This window comes from Punica granatum, chromosome 6 (assembly GCF_007655135.1).
Source record: "Punica granatum isolate Tunisia-2019 chromosome 6, ASM765513v2, whole genome shotgun sequence".
NCBI classification, from domain to species: Eukaryota; Viridiplantae; Streptophyta; class Magnoliopsida; order Myrtales; family Lythraceae; genus Punica; species Punica granatum.
This window is the reverse complement of record NC_045132.1, coordinates 2,552,785-2,574,270: the sequence shown is the minus strand read 5'-3', so window position 1 is coordinate 2,574,270 and position 21,486 is coordinate 2,552,785. Positions and strand designations below refer to the sequence as shown.

The 21,486-nt window shown below is 40.5% G+C and overlaps 2 protein-coding genes across 2 annotated transcripts; one reads left to right on the top strand and one right to left on the bottom strand.

Moving 5' to 3' along the window:
• The first annotated feature begins 1,962 nt into the window (after window positions 1-1,962).
• Window positions 1,963-8,738, top strand: LOC116211256 (phosphoinositide phosphatase SAC2). Its single transcript, XM_031545549.1, has 16 exons — window positions 1,963-2,491; window positions 3,148-3,352; window positions 3,427-3,592; window positions 4,211-4,433; window positions 4,749-4,825; window positions 5,089-5,276; window positions 5,371-5,468; window positions 5,576-5,709; window positions 5,791-5,919; window positions 6,161-6,509; window positions 6,807-6,928; window positions 7,035-7,145; window positions 7,339-7,518; window positions 7,626-7,790; window positions 7,897-7,987; window positions 8,287-8,738. The coding sequence occupies exons 1-16, from the start codon at window positions 2,402-2,404 to the stop codon at window positions 8,380-8,382; spliced, it is 2,424 nt and encodes an 807-aa protein (XP_031401409.1). The 5' UTR covers window positions 1,963-2,401; the 3' UTR covers window positions 8,383-8,738.
• Window positions 8,739-17,219: 8,481 nt separating this feature from the next.
• LOC116211867 (40S ribosomal protein SA-like) lies at window positions 17,220-19,346 on the bottom strand. Its single transcript, XM_031546391.1, has 5 exons — window positions 19,093-19,346; window positions 18,363-18,625; window positions 18,073-18,270; window positions 17,649-17,931; window positions 17,220-17,533 (listed from the first exon to the last, which is right to left on the bottom strand). Exons 1-5 carry the CDS (start codon window positions 19,244-19,246, stop codon window positions 17,451-17,453), a joined length of 981 nt encoding a protein of 326 aa, XP_031402251.1. The 5' UTR covers window positions 19,247-19,346; the 3' UTR covers window positions 17,220-17,450.
• Window positions 19,347-21,486: the final 2,140 nt, after the last annotated feature.

Below are 21,486 nucleotides of genomic sequence, written 5' to 3'. Positions count from 1 at the left end.
CTTGCTCGTAGCCAAGAAGAGGGACAAACAAACATGCTGAAACTCCCAAAAAGTTCTCTTTTCTTTGCATTGGACTCGTAAAATTCGAACGTTTTCACCTATTTGCATAATTTTCTTATTATATGAATGATAAATTTGGAGAAATAAAATCATAATGTAACTAGTGTCTCTCGTTCTCGATCCGGACTCGAGTAATTTTAATTGAATTTTTACAAATAAAACTCTCTCGTCCCTTTATCTTTCTTTGCCCATCATTCATGAGTCTAATTTGTAATTAAAAAAAAAAACCTTCAACTTCCCAAATTCATGCATTCGTTGGTTGAAAGGGAAGAATAGAAATTTTCATAGTCATTCTTATGATGATTTGTTTTGTTTGATTCTTTGTGCACATTTAAAATTTTCACGGACGTATTGAGAATAAATTCTCCATTTAGTAATGAATCTATCAAAATTTGAAATGTCATTTTGAATATAAGGTAGCCCATCATAATGATAGAGTAAATTCATAGTATTCAAATTTGAAATTGCAGGTCTTACTAATGACTCAGTATTTATTCATGTGTATACATTTGAAATAGATTTTTCAGTAGTTATTACACAATGCATTAACTCAATGAACACGAAACAATTTAAATTTTGAAAACTTTGCTCAAATATACTATTTCCAACTCCTTTCGTCTAAAAAAAAAATTAAGGTTCTCGTCTTAACAATATTATTAACAAAACTAATAGAAAAGTTTACACGCTTTTAAGAAAAGTATTCACAATATATTATGTGATCCTAACTCACAATATTGTGCTATGAAACAAACTAATAAGATTCTTACATTTTATCAAATTTATGTCTAATTGCTCATATAATTAACACTATCTTTTCACCTATTAAAATCTTATTAGTGTCGTATCATGTCCCATATATAACGAGATGAAACCACAGAAAAATTTCTCAGTTTTTAATATTGCAAGGATGGGCGACATTGTAGCTTAAGTCACACGTGGTAGAAGATGTCTTCTCTTCTTTTTCACGTTCCTTATTTGCTTTTAACATGTCCACAATATAAGGAACTTTTAGATAATTCTTTCCATGTTTCTTTTCCACATTTGTTTAAGAGAAATTTCTTTTTGTTTATGTCTCTTAATAAAGTCATGAATCGATTCCAATAAAATTACGACAATTAACAGTCCTACATGCTACCATATATTCCAAATCTGTTTATGAACCGGCTTTCTAAACTTTATCACCTGTTTTAATTTCAATTTAAGTCACGTAATATTAACGATAATCAAATCTCTTTTGAATTTATTTTTGTATGATAAAAGAAGTTATAAAATATATTGCAAAATTTTCAAGAGAATAAAACGCAATAATTATTACGGGCAAAAGGTGAAAACGGAGACCCGGACAAGAATTTATTCTTTTACCGGAAATGCCCTGCCTTTTCCCCAAAATGACCGGCTATTGTTTTGGAAGCTCATAACTGAGACATGATACCGTACTCATTTGTTAACACATAAATAAATTATATTATTCGAAATAATGAGAGAAAATTTAAATTAATTAATAATTCAACATAAAACATAATGTAGTTCGCGAATTATGCTTCATGTAGGGACCTTATTTGCAACTTTCAATACTATTGGAAGCACTTCGTAATCGGGACTGAGCTGATAGCTAGAAAAAATTAATCTCGACCAATATATTGAATGAGTCGACAACCAAGTGGGATTAATCTTAACTAATATATTGAAGACATCTTATGGAGTCGTCGAATAAAGAGTAAATTAATAAATAAAATATAATCTTTTTCCGGTGTAAACTCTTTAGGCTCAACGAGTATCAGTTCAGAGGTCAGCTCACTGAGTAAATAAAATATAAGACTCGAACATAAAATCTTATTTAAGATTAACAACTATAAATCGCTCGAACCAATATATTTCGGTCTTTCGGTATATTTTGGTTTCTCAATTATTGATTAAATAAATTTTTTTTGTGGACGCAGACTCACGCAGTCGCCGGAGCTGTTCCTTTCTCTCTCTTCCTTCTCCTCGCCTTCTCTCTCTCTCTCCCCCCGTCCTCTTTCTCCTCATTCTCCTTCTTCTTCCCGGGCGCGGCGTTCTCGGCTCTCCAAGCTCGCTGATTGCTTCCAGATCCTACTGGTCAACGAGGAGCTCAACTCTCTGCTTTGCCTCGGGAGCTTCAGCGCCGCCGGCCGTCAGCTCCGAGTTCCGAGGACTCAGCTGCTTTGCCCCGTGCTTGTTCCTGCTCGAGCGAAACTCGGAATGCTGTTTTTGTAGGCAGTGCAGGTGAGGATCTCGGTTTCGGAGTGTTCTCTGTCGAACCGGAGCTGCGAGTTCCACTGAGTCAACCCCGAGCGGCGACGTGCTCGGGATCCGGACCAACATGGAGGCGGAGACGCGGACTCGGATCGATGAAGATGCTGATTCCAGCGGCTACTACTTGCAGAAATTCAGGCTCTACGAGACTCACTCGGTAAACACGACTCTGCATTTCTCGACACTCTTCGTGCTTGAGGCTTGAGCATACTCCACATCCATTTGCATAATCTGTTTTCCTGGATCGAGACAACGATCCATTTTTGTGTTCGCAGTTCGTCTTTGAAGCTTTAGTTATCCTTTGAAGTTGACTTATGTTATACGAACTCTGTGCGTTCAGCTCCTTTATTTAGCATATGGGCACGCGGTAGCTGAAACTCTCTGGTGTCGAAGATTATCTTAATTTGTCGTCAGTTTGCCCGTTAAAGTTTGAATTTTGCTTTGTGAAGATGTCGAGAAGTTTCTGCCATTGTTTCTTCTTTCTGCAACTTGTATGGTTCTAAACACATCAGCTGTATTCACGACGATATACTTAGACTCGGCAAGTTTTGATCCGACTACTGTAAGTTTTGGGGACGCAACTTTTGGATCGTAGGAGACTATTATCTCATAAATCATATTAGAATTTTCTCGACTTTTGATCTCATGATAAACTGACGTGCCGATCTTTCTCTTCTTCAGCTCAGCAGAAATCTCTCAATAGCTTTGTTTCCATCTGTCTTATTTGCATATGCGCACACCACATGGCGTTTGCTGCAATCTTACTTTATACAGTGGACTAATTCGGTTGCGTATATGCCTGTTGTGGCGCAGAACTTTTATATGATTGGGAGAGATAAAAACAGGAGCTTCTGGAGAGTGTTGAAGATCGACAGATCAGAACCTTCAGAGCTAAATATTCTTGAAGATCCCACCACATACACAGAACACGAGTGCTGTGAGCTGCTCAAACGAATTGATGAAGGAAACCTCTCCACCGGTGGTCTTAAATTTGTGACTACATGTTATGGCATTATCGGTATGTAGTGCAAAATTCTCGTCTTTTGGCAGCACACTGCAGCATGAAACTCATGGTTCTTTTTCTGCTTCTAGGGTTCATCAAATTTTTGGGGCCTCATTACATGCTCATTATTACGAAGAGAAGGAAGATTGGGGCTATCTGTGGCCATGCAATATATTCCATTACCAAGAGCGAAATGATCCAAATTCCGAATTCTCATATGCAGTCCAATATGGCTTTTACTAAGAATGAAAACAGGTCTTTTGTCTATCTTGCATGTAAATGTAACTTATCCACAGTTCTACTGAAAAAGCCTAGGAGGTGACTAATTCCTGTGTATAGCTAAATATAGAGCTAGGGGGTGCTTTTATCTCCAGTCTTTTTGTAATTAGTTGGACATACTATGAGTTTGGGTATCTTGACATTTTAGTTGAAAAGTGTTACATTATGGCAAGGTATCTGTTTTGGCATGGTGTTGGCTCATAGATATTCTTCTTTTCATGCTTCGATTATGACTGTCTAAGCATTTTAAGTCTATACCTATAGATCAATAGTATTGTCTGCTATTCCTGTATCTTGAATGTTATTTGATATTGATAGCCAATTCAGCTTTATTGCTCCATTTTTCTAGAGGCATTGCCAGTTATTTTATTGCACGTGTACAGGGACTTCATTGCTGTTGTGATGTAATTTAAAGTGTTGATTGAGACAAGGTATCACCAGGGATACAGGGGAGGAGATTCCTTTCATTTCCTTTCTTTTGTCCTGGTCCTTTCTCATAGTATTACTGGTTGTTCGTACTGTTATTTCATTTCTTAACTTTTCATTAAATGCATAAACGCATACTCACTTCTAGCTTTTTCTTGCTGTTTGTAGATACAAGAAGCTTCTGTGCACTGTGGATCTCACTAAGGACTTCTTCTTCAGTTACTCATATAATGTTATGCAAAGTCTCCAGAAGAATCTGTACAACTATGAATCTGGACCAGTACTATACGAAACAATGTTCGTCTGGAATGAGTACTTGACTCGTGGGATCCGAAATAACCTAAAGAATACTCTGTGGACAGTTGCATTAGTATATGGCTTCTTTAAACAGGTCAAGCCTTTGGAACTTTACAACCATGCTCATACATGCAAGCAGTTTCACGAATTTTATCTTTCCTTCTCTAAGATTCTAAGAATATATGTAGGAACAAATGGTTGACGAAATTCTGTTCTCTTACTTTATAGTTCAATGTACAGTTATTGGCAATTGGATAACCATAATTTCTCCATTTGAATTGATTTTTTGTGGTTGGGGAACTTGTGAAACCTCCTGGGCCTCCAAAAATCGTATTCATGGCTGTAGACAAAAGACGATAAAGTTGAATAAGTTGCTGCTGTATTGACAGTTTCTCCTTATGGATATCAGGTGAAACTTGCATCCTCTGGCAGGGAATTTAGGCTAACCCTCATAGCTAGACGGTCTCGTCATTATGCTGGCACCAGGTATTGGTTATAATTCATATTGAAGACTTTGTAAGATTGTTATGTTTCAACAGTATATGGATGTTTATACTTCTCTTATTTTCTTCAGTTTCCATATTATCATACATCCCTATACTTGGGAAGGGGCTTAAACGGATGTACAAAACACAAGTTTCTGATCATGTTGACTTAACATCTCCCCACTCCCTAGCCCCACAGCCTCACCTTGGGTAATGTCATTCTCGGGCCAGTTAGTCCCAGACTCTAATCTATTCATGTGGCAGGTATCTGAAAAGGGGAGTCAATGAGAAGGGTAGAGTTGCTAATGACGTGGAGACTGAGCAAATTGTGTTTGAAGATGTACCAGAAGGCTGCCCCGTGCAAATAAGTTCCATTGTACAAAACCGGGGTTCAATCCCCCTTCTCTGGTCTCAGGAGACTTCGCGTTTGAATCTTAAACCTGACATAATATGTACGTCCTCTAATTTGAAAATATGAATATTAAGTTTCTTTTATTTTTTCCTTCTGCACTAACTTCCCCTTACTGAACACCTTCCAATATACAGTATCAAAGAAGGATCCCAACTATGAAGCCACAAAACTTCACTTTGAGAATTTGGTCAAGAGATATGGAAATCCAATAATCATACTGAACTTGATCAAGGTAGTTTATTTTCCCCATCCTAAGTATCCTGTATGCACTGTTCGATATGTCTAAGGTGATGTTGGTTATTCAGTGACCCCTATTTGCCTCTTCCAATTTGTTTCCAGACGCATGAAAGGAAGCCTCGGGAAAGCATTCTACGGGCAGAATTTGCAAATGCTATAAGATTTATCAATAAAAGTCTACCCGAAGAGAATCGCCTGAGATTCTTGCATTGGGATCTGCATAAGCACTTCAGAAAGTAATTGTTCAACTAAACCTCAAGAAGAGCTCTTATTCTTTATTGGGTGCTAACTGGCAATAACAAATCTTGGTTTTCCAGCAAAGCTACCAACGTATTGGCACTTCTCATCAAAGTGGGTGTGTACGCGGTGAACTTAACAGGAATATTCTATTGTCAAGTTCCAGCAAATTTAAAGATTGATGGGTCCGTGATCACATCCTACGTTGAGTAAGTTTTGACAGATTTTTGCTAACCCATGAACTTGATACTTTCATCTTTCCGCCACTTATGAGGGAAAAGAGTCTTGAGCCTGATCTGGTTGTACGGTGTGAACAATTGGGTTTGATTGGGAGAAAGAATTGTACAACTCTTTTGCTTCATGATGGTTGGGAATCAAGGGTTGCTGCTAACAGTTAAATTGTTAATATAACAGCTGCAATACATGTTGCTGACACGTGAAGTGATGCAGGAATAGTGATTATGGAGACTCTGGTTCTCATCATTTCTCCAACAACAGCGATGATGGGGACAGCTTGGAAAGTGAGGTCAGTAGCATCGGTGGTAACCCAAAGGTTAAGCTGCCAATGTTTCAAAAAGGGGTTCTGAGGACTAACTGCATAGACTGTCTGGATCGTACAAATGTTGCCCAATATGCGTATGGGTTGGTTGCTCTGGGGAGGCAGCTACATACTCTAGGATTACTGGAATCTGAAAATATAGATTTAGATAACTTATTGGCAGAGGATCTGATGAGCATATATGAAATGATGGGAGATACGCTTGCCCTGCAGTATGGTGGCTCTGCTGCACACAACAAGGTAATTACCTCCTTTTGTTTTTCCCTTAAAAAAGCTAGGTATAGAAAAAGAAATAGCCGCTTCAGCAATTGACATTTCCTTGGGAAGTATAAAAAAAGGTTTTGGGGTCCACTGGGCCTATAATTTGTTGCATCATTGTCATTTCCTTGACTTTCTTTGCTGCAACTGCATATCTGATTTAAGGATTTATTTAGACCAGAGATTCCTTGGTACCGCAAATACAATTTTATTCAAGTATAGTAGTTTTTCCTATCTTGACATCAACTAAATAGTATTCTGCTCACTGATTCATGTCAGATTTTTTCCGAGAGACGGGGTCAGTGGAAGGCCGCAACTCAATCCCAAGAGTTCTTTAGAACTCTACAGCGGTACTACAGCAATGCCTACATCGATGGTGAAAAACAGGATGCCATTAATGTGTATGTATTGAAAAGTCTTATGATCAGAATAAGGTTTTCCTTTTTCGCTTTTTCTAGAAATTTTTTGTGATTGTCTCATATTAAGATTTTTCCGTTGTTTGAGCAGGTTCTTGGGCTACTTTCAGCCACAGCAAGGTAAACCTGCTCTATGGGAACTGGACTCAGACCAGCACCACAATGTAGGCAGACGGTCTGGTTATGCTGACAAGAGTGCTAGGTAAAATTCATCCAAGTTGCTGAAATTTGACATTTTTCAATGAAATTGCTGCTTGAAGTGTGATCTGCATCATCCTACAAAGATTGGTGCTGAGTGGAATAATTCAACGATCATAATATTGAATGCCTTGTTTGATGGTAGCATTTATTATAATATTGTGCGCACAATTTCTTCTAAATCCTGTTATCTGTAGGTCATTTATGAAGAGATCATTCTCTGATGGAAACATTCTCTCTGAAAGTGACGCTCATTTAACAACCAAAAACTTAGTCCCAAATCAGTCACTCTCTGCTGGAAAAGCACAAGGGGCTAACAAAGGTCTCTCAGAGTCTACCCCAGCAATAGCTTGCGATAATGAAATATCCGATTACAGGTCTTTCCATGCACCCACTCATTGCACATGCTTTATCTATTCTAAGAGCTCTCTTTTTATTGCTTTCCTTGGTGAAAGGTTGAGAAAATGTTGGCTGCCTTTATCAGGTGTAGTTACCAGCCGCTAATAAAGGATGTCCAAGAGGATCAATGTCTTGAAAGCGATTACATTTGTTACGATAGACATGGGGACTCGTGCAACTGTTCAAATTTTCTGGACGTGGACTGGCTTTCTTCATCAGGAAACTCATGTGACGAAGACATATATGAAAGGTATCCGCTTGGTTTGAAATCAATTCATCTAAAATTGTGAAATCAGAAAATTCACATCCACTTGTGATTTCAAAATATAAATCTGCTGTTGTTTTATTGTTTACAGGTCATCCATCACTGGCCTGTCGCTGGATGGTGTGAACAGACTAAAAGGCGAACTGGCCAGATCGTCAAGCAAGGTTGGATCCAGCATGAAGGTTAGTGTTCTGTCTCTCTTGCTTAACATAGATTCCTAAGGGCACATGAGATGTCCTTTGACTATTAGTTCACTTGCTTATTGCCTTGTCTGACTGGCCCAACATGAAAGGGTATTATGATATGCCATCGACTTTGGAAGCCACACATGCATACACATATTAAACCAAGTCAATTGCATCTACACACCATCAACCTATTTTCATAAGTTTTGTGGTTTTTCAACTAGGAAACTTCCTAAGGCGGCACCATATGTCTCATTAAGAGTGTATCGTTCTCCTGTTGTTTTTTTCCTCCTCAGGGAAAGGAACATGAAACCATCCCTGACGATCCCCTTGCTGATTATTCCGAAAACTTCATCCGCTGGGTGAACAACGGGGTGATGCTGCTCAATTGAGATCCGAAACTCGCCGAGACTGATATTCACCACATTCTGATCTAATTCCGACCCATCCGAAGGATTGGGTTGATCAAATGACGGGAAAGATACGGTAAGAGAAATATATACCGAAAAATGAGAAAAACCCGCCAGTCTATTTTAGCTGAAATAAGCTTCCCGCCCTCCCAAAAATAAAGCACTGTCAGTCGTATGTAAATATGCAGAGCATTTGTTCATGGTTTTAGAAGTCTCAGGGGCCGAAATAAGTTTAGCCAATTCTTTATGGATCTTCTCCTCCCAATTTTGTAAATATCTATTTATTTATGGGCCCTTTGGAGCTTCTCAAGTCTATATTCTTTCATGTTCTACTTTTACTTTTCAATTCTCTTCAAGTAAATTACACGGATCGCAACCCGATTCCTTACTCTCAGCCTCGAGATTGAGATTTTAGAGAGTATGGTTCGTATAAGATGGTGGTTGTACTTGAATTACGGTACTATGATCACTACCTGTCTCTGAGGTACCATATCCACGCTCAGGATTGTTGGATCATCCCCAGTGACGAAGGAAGAAGAAAAGTCCGGCCAGCCCCATGAGGTTGCTAAAAGGGGTTGCGACTCATACACGGGCGAAAGAGAACACGGGATTGGATGTTTAAGGCAGCCATCATTCCCGGGTTCTTTTATAGGTTTTTGATGATTTGTTTATGGCTCAAGACGAGATTGACATCATGTCCTTTTTTATCCTTGGATAAACATCATGTCCTTTTTACAGGACATTAATTTTATATATATATATATATATATATATATGTATTAGGATTTTTTTTTATAAATAAAAGAAGTTGGGATGACCGGCACATAATCTCAACAAGACGTAAACTCATGAAATATCCGAGTTGAGCGTAGCTACGCCAGTATTCATGGGGCAGGCTCGTCACCAAGACTCCTATGAAGATTAAAAGCAACCCTACCCATCCACAAAGTCTGTAATGAGGATATTACTATCACAAGCTGTCACGGGATAAAAAGGGGAAAAGGGTCAATTTGCAATTAAAAGAGATTGAGGGACGAGAATAGAAAAATAAAAAATGAGGGGTATATTTTGTAATTTCTGAAACGGTCTGTTACATGTGAAGCAAGGGAGGCGTGACCAGTGATTCCTTGTATAAAATGATACTGATGTAATAACTTCAGACTATCTGGATGAATGAAAAGTGATTACCTCTCTGATGGCTTCCCTCAATCTCTGATCTCCTTTTTCTCTTGATTTCCTCCTCCTCTCTTCTACTATGTTTTGCTGTTCACGGTTGGTTCAGTCCATAACAAGTGGTATCAAAGCCTCCTTCCTGGCATCCATGGCGTCTACAACTCGTAACCAGGAGGTGAACAAGCCGGCAGCTACATTGGAAGAACATGATAAAGTTATGGTGGAGCTCAAGAACCACACCAGTAGTCGTATCGATCAACTTGCAGAAATGATGAGTGGTATTACCCTGCAATAGAATCGACTGAAGTCTCAACCACAGAAGGGTAAGTCTGACTTACCTTCGCCTTCTTCAGATGGGTTAGAAGTGGGGCACTATTCACCTATCTCTAGAATTGGCAAGCTGGATTTTCCACAATTCTGTGGTGATGGAGTTAGGGAATGGTTGTATAGGTGCGAGCAATTTTTCGAAGTGGATGAGACTCTAGATGAGGTTAAATTGAAATTGGTAGTCATTCACTTGGAGGGAAGAGCCCTTCAGTGGCACCAATCATATGTTAGGTCGATGGGAGTAGAGGGGAAGTCCGTGAGTTGGAATGAGTATGTTGCTGTTGTGGGTTCGCGATTTGGTGACTATGGATATGTAGACCCCATGGCTGATTTTAAAAACTTGAAGCAGGTGGGATCTGTGCAGGAGTATATGAATGAGTTTGACGCATTAGTGAACAAGGTGTCTATTAGTGAGTCCGATGCTCTAAGCCATTTTTTGGGAAGGTTGAGAAGTGAGATCCAATTGCCTATTCGTATGTTTCATCCTATTACCTTAACCAAGCTTATTCCCTAGCCAAATTACAAGAATCCACTTATTTAGCTCTGTACAAACCTGGCTCAACAATCCCTAAGCTGCAAAATATTTTTTCCAGCAACAACTACATACATTCTCCAAACACCCACTTTAATGCATCCAAAAACATTGCACTTAACACCCATAAAAACATCCCAACAACCCACAACAAGGGCAATGGATTACTGCCTTTGCCCACTCCTGCTTTACCAAGAAGCTTACCTTCCCCTTACAACCGTCCCCACAAAACACTTACTCATAAGGAGTTGGAAGAGAAGAGAGCAAATAACCTTTGTTTCTGGTGTGATGAGAAGTTTGTGCCAGGATATAGGTGCTCGAGAAGGCAGGCCTTTATTATTGAAGTAGAAGCAGTAGAAGGAGAACATGAGGTAGAGGTCGAGGAAGAGCAGGAAGAGACAGCCCCTCTGATATCCCTACATGCCCTCTTGGGTACCCGCAGTTTCCAAACCATGAGGGTCGTGGGAACCACAGGCAAAAGATTGTTGTTGCACATAAAAGTAGACTCAGGAAGTACTCACAACTTCCTGAATGTGGAAACTGGAAGGAAACTGAGTTGTCAAATGGAGTTGGTGCCCTTTGTGAAAGTAGCTGTAGCTAATGGTAATGAGTTGAGGTGTGAGAGAATGTGTAAGAAGTTTACATGGAGGATACAGGGTAATGAATATGTAGCTGATATGCTGCTGATACCCTTAGACAGTTATGACATGGTGTTGGGGGTGCAGTGGTTATCCACATTAAGAGACATAGTATGGAACTTCAAAGAATTACATATGAAGTTTGTTGTAGGAGGCAAAGAAGTGCACTACAAGGTAATAATTATGAAGAGCTTAAGGCCATTGGAGAAGAACAAATGGAAAGATTGTTGCAGAAAAAAGACCAACTGGCTATGGTGCAACTGTGCACTTTGCAAGTAGCTGGGCCTAGTAAGGTACAGGTGAGTAACAATAGAGACCACAGGGAAGCACCAGAACTGAAGCCATTATTGAAGGAGTTTGATGATATTTTCGAGGAGCCTAAGGGATTGCCACCCAAGAGACAACATGACCACTGGATCCTACTCAAGGAAGGGTCACAACCAGGGAATATCAGACCCTATAGATACCCCACACTACAAAAGGATATCATTGAAAAGATGACTTGGGAAATGATGGATGTAGGTATAATACAGCCTAGTCACAACGCTTTCTTTTCTCCTGTGGTGTTGGTAAAGAAAAAAGATAATTCGTGGAGAATGTATGTGGATTATAGAAGTCATAATAGCATGACCATCAAGGACAGGTTTCCAATTCCGTTGGTGGAAGAGCTACTAGATGAATTGCATGGATCATCAATCTTTTCGAAGATTGACTTGAGGTCAGGGTATTACCAGATCAAAATGTATGGAGCATATGTTCATAAGACGGCTTTCAAAACTCACGAGGGGCACTATGAGTTTCTGGTCATGCCTTTTGGGCTTACTAATGCTCCCTCAACATTCCAAGGCTTGATGAACGAGGTGTTCAAGCCATACCTCAAGAAGTTTGTGTTGGTTTTCTTTGATGACATTCTAGTTTTCAACAAGGACTGGCAAATGCATATGGAACACCTAAGGAGGGTCTTTACTATGCTTAGGAAGAACTCCTTATTTGTAAAACAATCCAAGTGCAGCTTTGGGGAAGATAAGGTGGAGTATCTTGGGCATTATGTGTCTGCTGTAGGTGTAGCAATAGATCTTAGGAAGTTAAGGGCAGTGCAAGAATGGCCCACACCCACCACTTTGAAGCAGTTAAGGGGATTCCTAGGACTCACGGGATATTATAGGAGATTTGTGAGGAACTATGGCAGTATTAGCAAACCACTCACAGATCTTCTCAAGAAGGATGCATTCCTGTGGACACATACATCACAGGAAGCATTTGAGAAACTTAAAGGAGCTATGATTTCCACACCTGCGCTGACTTTGCCAGACTTGTCGAAGGAGTTTATACTGGAAATAGACGCTTCTGGAATAGGGATTGGAGCAGTTTTGCAGTAAGGAGGTCATCCCATAGCCTACATCAGCAAGATATTGGCTCCAAAACACCAAGCACTCTCATTCTATGAAAGGGAGCTCTTCGTTATACTCTATACAGTGAAGAAGTGGAGTCATTATTTAAGTGGGAGACACTTCATCATCAAAACCGACCACCAAAGTTTGAAGTACCTATTAGAGCAAAGGCTTAATCCACTTCAACACACATGGCTAGCTAAGCTATGGGGGTATGATTATGAGATACGTTACAACAAGGGAAAAGAAAATGTAGTGGCTGATGCCTTTTCTCGAATAATTGGGCAAGAACTTCAATGTATGGCAGTCTCGGTGGTGTCTACAACCTTCCTTGACAGGATTCAAGCAAGTTGGAGTTCTGATCACACCATTCGACAGCTGATAGCAAATCTGAAAGAAAGGTCGGCTTCTCAACCTAAGTTTACTTGGGTTGGAGAGCAACTGAGGAGAAAAGGAAGACTAGTGGTGGGAAAGGATACTGCATTACAACAGGAAATAATTGCAGCATATCACTCAAGTCCAGTAGGAAGGCACTCAGGGGCTCAAGCTACTGCAAAAAGAATTGCAAGTCTATTATATTGGAAGGGATTATGGAAACATGTGAAGCAGTTCGTGAGGGAGTGCCAAGTTTGCCAAAAAAATAAAGCAGAGCACTTAGCCTATCCTGGACTCCTGCAACCTTTACCAATGCCCAGGTCAGTTTTTACTGACATAACTATGGACATTATTGAAGGACTTTCTAAGTCTATGAGGAGAGAAGTAGTGTTTGTGGTGGTTGACAAGTACACTAAGTATGCACACTTCATGACACTTACACACCCTTACACAGTTTCTATGGTGGCTCAAATTTTCCTTGATAACGTTTTTAAATTACATGGCATGCCGGAATCCATCGTAAGTGACAGAGACCCAATGTTTCTTAGCAAGTTCTGGCAAGATTTATTTAGATTACAAGGGGTGGAGTTGCGGGCATCCTCGGCTTACCATCCCTAAACTGATGGGCAGTCAGAGGTTGTTAACAAATGCCTTGAGACTTATTTGAGATGTATGACTGGTGAAAAACCAGCATTATGGGCAAAGTGGATACCTCTAGCTGAATGGTGGTATAATACTTCCTACCACACTTCTATTGGAAGAACTTTGTTTGAAGCTTTATATGGTTCCCACCCCCATTGCACATGCCCTATTTCCCTCGGGATTCATCAGTTGCTACGGTAGACTCCTACATGATAGACATGGAAGACATGGTTTAGGTGTTGAAGCACCATTTAAGGAGGGCACAGAATCGAATGAAGGTGCAAGCTGACAAGAAGAGGTCTGAGAGAGAGTTTTCAATAGGGGACAAAGTTTACCTTCAGTTGCAACCATACAAACAAGGGACAGTTAGCAGCAGACGCTCAGAGAAACTCACCTAGATTTTTTGGGCCTTACGATATTGTAGACAAGATTGGGAAGGTGGCATACAAGCTCAAGTTACCTGCCTCAGCTCAAATTCACCCAGTATTTCATGTCTCACAGCTCAAAAGAGCCATTGGCTCAGTCAATTGCTCAACTGAACCACCAAGAACAGGTGACAGATCAAGAGCCTTACCTCTGGAGCCGGCAACAATCCTGGAACGCAGGATGGTGAATAGGGGAAACAGAGCAGCCACTTAGGTGTAGGTGCACTGGTCCAACACCTCCCCAGCCAAGGCGACATGGGAGTATGCGGACGAACTCAGATGGCGCTTCCCCCAGCTCGACCTTGGGGGCAAGGGTTTTGAAGGGGAGGGGAATGTCACGGGATAAAAAGGGGAAAATGGTCAATTTGTAATTAAAAGAGATTGAGGGACGAGAACAGAAAAATAGAAAATGAGGGGTATATTTTGTAAGTTCTGAAACAGTCAGTTACATGAGAAGCAAGGGAGGCGTGACCAGTGATTCCTTGTATAAAAGGATACTTATGTAATAACTTCAGATTATATTGATGAATGAAAAGTGATTACCTCTCTGATGGCTTCCCTCAATCTCTGATCTCCTTCTTCTCTTGATTTCCTCTTCCTCTCTTCTCCTCTGTTTTGCCTTTCACAATTGGTTCAGTCCATAACACAAGCCAGTTCTTCAACAAATAGAGAGCTCAAATGGCGCTTCCTCGAGTTCGACCTTGGGGGCAAGGGTTTTGAAGGGGAGGGGAATGTCACGGGATAAAAAGGGGGAAATGGTCAATTTGTAATTAAAAGAGATTGAGCGACGAGAATAGAAAAATAGAAAATGAGGGGTATATTTTGTAATTTTTGAAACAGTCAGTTACATGTGAAGCAAGGGAGGCGTGATTAGTGATTCCTTGTATAAAAGGATACTTATGTAATAACTTCAGATTATATGGATGAATGAAAAGTGATTACCTCTCTGATGGCTTCCTTCAATCTCTAATCTCCTTCTTCTCTTGATTTCCTCTTCCTCTCTTCTCCTCTATTTTGCCTTTCACGATTGGTTCAGTCCATAACACAAGCCAGTTCTTCAACAAATAGAGAGCTTTACCTCCTTATTTGCTCCCAATTTTCCCGAAGTTGCTATCTTAAACGTGCAGCATCAATAGATAACTACCATCTCTTTTTTTTTTCCCCTCTCCACGAATGAATGAATATTCATTGATAACAAAACGGGTACTAGGGAAAATGTCCAAGATGGTACATTATAGAGCTCAAAACTCAGAAATTTCAGCACATCCACCTAAATAATTACAAAGGGAGTATTGAAGTACATCAAATAAACATAGATACAATTGCAAAAATCATTTCAGTATCTGAATTCGTTCTCAACATCTTGCAACTAAATTTTATATGGACCCCAGTGAAAATGGGTAAGCAAAGTATAGCGCAGTACATATAGAGACTACTGTACAGAACTGAGACAAGTCTTGGATTGGTACTCGCCGTGATAACTCTCTACAGATCGCACTTGCAGATCAATTCCATCAACCAATCCTAAATAACCCAATCCCTAGACATGCAAACCAATTCAGCAAGGTTCATTTAATCGATTCAAATCAGCGGCAACCTAACTAATCAAAGACTAGTTAGACTATCAAATCAAAGTACTAAGCTTTCTTAATCAGTTCATACTAGCAAATATTGTTAGGGAGCCGAAACCAATAAAAACCAACAAGAAAAGAGTACAGGCACAAAAAGTCGATTGTGTAGGCAGTTGGTACAATCGATTGTGCGAGGAGTTTGATCCTTTGTAATGGAGGGCAAGGATTGCATCGCAGGTGCAATGGCGGTTGTTCGCAGAACAGAAGCCGCCAATTGAGGGAGAAAGTTGGAAAGGCAAAGAGGCGAGTGAGGACATTGTTGCTGTGCCGTTAGTGTCTCTATTGAGGGGTGGTTTGTTGGTCGGTTCAGGTCGAGCAGTAAACAGTTCATGGAGTCAAGCGCGGCATGACAGATCGAGTCGAAGCATGGCATGACAGATCAGGTCGAGTCGAGGCACAGCATGACAGATCGTGTCGAATCGAGACATGGATGAGAGCTGGCTTGGCATGAAAGATCGGGGAGCGGGCTAGCCTAATCAGGGCTGGCGGATCCACTACTGGTCCTCGCCGACGACCAAGGAAACGAAGACTGTCTTCGCTCTTCACAGCAAATCTACTTGATGGTGGAGAAGACGCGACCTCAGCGGGGAGCGAGAGGCTACTTTATCAGGAGACACCTCTATGCACCGCCAAAAACGAAGAGGAGCATAAAGGTCGCTGTGACCTCCAAGGGCGCCATCCAACATAACCTTCGATTTAGATCTGAGGCGAAGATGTCGAAGACATGTTAGCCCCAGGGACCATAGACGATGAGCAGCTAACGAGGCAAAGCCGCAGCCTAGATCGGGACAAAGAAGCCCGCTAGTAATATCTCCATAGAGAAGGTGAGCCAGTGTCGAGACCCACAGTCGCATCCACGTCGGCAGAGGAGCACATGACCCACGTCGTGGAGGAGCGTCGTGTAGGGGCATTGTGACCTGCGCCATACTAAGGAGGAAGACCACCAAGCAAAGGAGCACCACGACCTGCGACCAGATCGAAGGACGACCAGCTTGAAGAGCCGTGAGGCAGAAGACCACTACCCTAACCACGACGTTGTTTCGGCAACACATTCCATTTGCCTCCCTCAACTGTAAAAAAAAAGCATTAAGAAAATATAGGAGAGGAGAAAAGAGGAGAAGCCACCGGGATCGAAAATATCGGATTGATAAAGGGGGGTGCCAACTTTCTGATCCCAATAGTGGTGTAGCCGATCTGGCCGGAGCTGGACGCACTGGTGAAAGCGGCGCTAACTAGGGTTTGTCTGTTAGAGGGGATGTGGGGAGTGAAGATTCCTAATACCCACATACCCGGTTTTCAATCCATCCTATACGACAGATAACTACCATCTCATCGATTTTCTTTTAAGAAATTCGAACAGACCTTATAGTAGACAAGCTTGTTTGGATAAAGGTTTAAGAGAAACCTTCGATATTGTCTTATTCACATCACACCCACTATAAATGGTGATGTTCCGAGAAACAACACTCTCACACGCTTCCCCCTTCATATCCTCCATCCATTACTCCCGGCTAGGCTCGGATCAAGGCAACATGTCAAGGCCCGTCCCATATTTTTCAGTGGGCCAAGCCGAAAAGGTCCAAGCAAGGTCTGAAGTGTGGCACAATGGCAAGTACGTCATGCCAAGTAATGGAATGCAATCCACGCCCGATTCTCAAAACTTAATCACGGAGACTGCAAACATGTAAGATGAAAGACTTTCCATATGCGGAATATATAATCTAAACATTTGCTGAGATGCCAAAATTCAACCTCGAGTCTCTAAGAATTCATCCACCTATGCATACTAACACTGTGCCTTTGTAAAGGGTAAAAAAAGAGAACAAAAACAATCCATAGGACAACCCGAGAGATGAAAGGCGAAATAATGTCTCAAACCCTCCTTTGCTTATCCATAATTAATAAAGCATACGATTTCATTCCCAGCCACTGGGAGGAACACCAGCACCTGGCGGAGGTGGGGCCACTTCCCACCCATCACCTGCCACCGGCGGAGGAGCTGCCAAACATCACAAATGAAAGAAAAAATGTAAATACATATCAAAGTAATCGATTGAAATGAAAACTATGGCACATCAAAACAAAATTTAGCAAGTAATATTAATAGTGAGTACCTGACTCTGTCCACCCATCAGTAGCTGCCACTGCAGCCACGGGAGGTACGGTCGCATCAGCGCCCCACTGACCATCGGGAGGTGCGGTCGCATCAGCGCCCCACTGACCATCGGGAGGTGCGGTCGCATCAGCGCCCCACTGACCATCAGCGATTTGAGTTGTCCATTGCTCAGCAGGGAGACCGGCATTGTATTCTGTAATTCCATAATTAGCAGTAGCAACAACTTCCTCCTCTTCTAGTTGCTTGGCCTCCTCAGGCTCCCTGTAGAAAAACAAGTCCACCTGCACAAATAAACCGAGAAGAAAGATCTCACTAAGTATTCCTGATCATTGACAAATAGGTCGTCTAGGATTAAGAGACTGCATTCCTCTCCCTAGATAACTTGCCGGAAACTCAACAGGGAAAAATGCATTTGGATTTACCATCACATCCCACTTCTGACCAGGTGGGATGGTTCCACGCATTTGCAAGACCATCCTTGCCAACAGCCAGAAAAGACACCCGATGCTGTGCTTTCCCTTGTTATTGGCAGGGATGCCAATGTCGACATATCGCATGGGTGAGTCAGTGTCGCAGAATGCAATTGTTGGGATGTTCCCCAGAGCAGCTTCCTTGATTGGCTGAAAGACAGATCATGAAACAAAAACATTAAATGGTCATCAAAAGGACAGTACACAAGGCAATAGAAGGGTTAAGAATAAGGAAAATTCACCTGGTGATCAGTTCTTGGATCAGTCAAGATAAGGAGACGAGGCTCACTAAACGAGGTCTGGAGCTGGTTGGTAAAAGTTCCAGGAGTGTGCCTCCCAGCAATGGCATGAGCACCGGTGTACTGGGCAAACTTCAGAACAGCCCTCTGCCCATATGGCCTCGCAGACTGTACGATAATGTCTTGAGGGTTCTCGATAGCAACAATAACTCTCGCTGCCATCTGGAGTTTCTCCCATGTCTTCCCCAGGTTAATAATGTAGATACCTGGTCATTACCACACAACATGCTTCAGAAAACCTTGGAAGCTTCGTCATTTGAAAATGACAATCAGCCCGGCAAAACCAAACATTCAGACATTCCTATCGCTGACCTTGATTCACTGAAAGTCGAACCTAAACCTCCCCAAAAGTCGTGAGGCAAATTGACTCACATATAATTATAATTGAATCATGTGCATCAACAAGTATCCCCAATAAACCAACAAGCTAGCAGATCCCAATGACAAATCCCTCGCAAAAACACTGCCATAGTATATAAACACACAGAATACATCGCAGGCGATTGATTCTCAGTAAAAATAAGGAATTTCTAGCAGAGGAAAAGCTAAGCACAGCTGCCATTAAATTACGCAGGCTCACTGATTAAGCAACACAAAATGGCATTGCAACCTCCAGAAATGCATCAACGACAGACCAAAAAAGGCGAGGGGAGGGAGGATTTGGATCAAATACCGTCGTTGCGGCGCTTGAAAACGTAGCGCTCCATCTGGAAGTCGCAGTTCTTGGTGCCGAGGTGGACCTCAGCCGCCAACATCATCTGGATGTCGGCCTCCTTCTGCGACAGTTGTCGCGGCCCAGACTGTGCGGTGGTGGTGGCCGTCGCCATGATGTAGGAAGCCTAGCCGGAGAGAGAGCTACCCTTAGAGACGGAATCGCAGCAGCAGAGGTTTTCCGAGCAGGTGAGGGGCCTTTGGGTTTGCAGAGACCGGTTTCCGGAGGCTTTTATATGTGTCGACGCAGAGGAACCCTAGACTTCTCAATGACGATTCTGTCCCTAATTTTTGTCATAATTCTCCACTTTGCTAGTTCGTGAATTAATAATTATATTCATTGTCCTTTGATTTTTTTTTCCTTAATTACTTAATGATCAAATAATTTCTTTCCCGGTTTTAAATTTTGTTTACAAAGTTAGCATGTTGGATGTATAGGTTGTACGAAAAACAAGGGTTTAGAGATTCAAAGAGAAACAACTGATGGGTTATCGCAAATTCGATATCCGAATGAAAATTTACTTCAAACTATACTCTTAAAAATACCTAATGAATAGTGCACAGAGAAGAAAAAAAACAAAAGACTTCTACATATAATTACGACTAGGTTCTACATCTGCACGACGTAGCGGGTCGGCAAGTTTTTTCTTTAATTTTTTGATTCATCATAATAGTTTGTATAATAACTAAGAGTATTACTAAAATCAATGATAAAATTATTTATATGTAAAAATTACGAACTTAATATTGATAATAGATGATTCAGATTTTTCAAAGGATTGTATTGATTAATTTTTGTCCATATAAAAGCGAACATTCCCCTACAAGCTAATCTTAATTTGATTTTTTAATATTTAGAAAATCATGATTGCAATAGGCCTGATAATTTTAAATGAATGAAGTCTACTTACAATAGGGATTCGCAATTTACTAAAAGCATCTTTGGTCACAGCCATACCCAAGTGAAAATTAATATGTTCTTTTTCATAAGATAGTGAAAATTAATATCAATCAATAAAATAGTATAACCTTGCATTTCAACAACAAAAAATTGCAAATTTTCTAACATCACAAATAAAAAGAAACTAATTAAATTGTTGATAAATTGAAATAGGTTTTTTGCTAAGACATATTGATTTTAAGTACTTCGACATTTATTCCTTTTAAGTAAGGTCTTAGATGTGAATGTTGTCACTAGGAAAAAAATCGCGATCGGATGAGTTTATCACTCAATAGGATGACCTCGCCCATACCTATATCAATTGAATCCACTAGGCTTCTGAATATAGGTGATGGGTACCGAAGAAAATCTATATATTTAAATATGTATTTAAAAAGTAAAATAAAAAAGAGTAAAAAATATTAATAAGAGAGAGAGAGGGGGTGAATCCTGTGAGTGGAGAAAATTACCATACTTTTCTTACATGCCAACGGACCTGCTTTAATTTTCTCCTGTAAAATAATAGACTTGAAATTTCAAGATCCACTCTCTTTTTTTTTCTCATAGTTAAAATTAGTATGACAAAATTCAAATGTTAAAGAGGTGGTTTGGATCATGGGAAGAATCAAGGATTCATGAGATCCTCACACTTCCCCTTCAAATTACTTTATATGGCAAATAATTTAATTGTGATTGTTTGAATTTAAAATTAAGTAATGAAAATTAAGTGCTAAAACTTTTAGCACTTAATGAAATAAGTGCTTAATTCATTAAGTAAAAATTGTTAGATAGAGTTAAGTGTTAAAAATTTAGAGCTTTTGGTGTAATACTCACATGCTAGCCACTATTTCCTTTATTTTTCCACTTTTGACCTGACCTTTAATATTATATTAATTTTATCGTTTCTAAAAATAATAAAATAAAAATAATTAATTTTTAAAAAAAAAAAAAGAGAAAGAGGCAGATCACGCTCTACGGGGAAAGGCTGCTAGTAGCTGTCAATTTCAGTCATCACCGTCCAAGGAGAGGTCATCGGCGACATCAGGGGTTGTCGATGACCTCACTTGGGTGGTGGTGGCCGAGATCGGGGTCACCACCACCTCAATCACTCCTCTCATAGAGAGGGAGCAATATCGAAGCGAGGATCTCCGTCGCCAGCCTCCACCGCCTAACGTCCCTGGAAACGTCGCGGTAGTGACCAGGATTATGGATATCACTGCTCTCTTCAACGGGATCAAACAAAGAAACTCCCCCAGCTGAGCATTATTCAATTTTCAAGTCATTTTTTAGTGTTTGTCAAAGAAGGTGAATGAGATTAATGTTGTGTTAGTTTACAAGTTAATTAAATATGTGCTTAAAAGTTAGTTATGAATTAGTGACATGGGAAAATAAATAAGAGAGAGCTAATTATAAAAG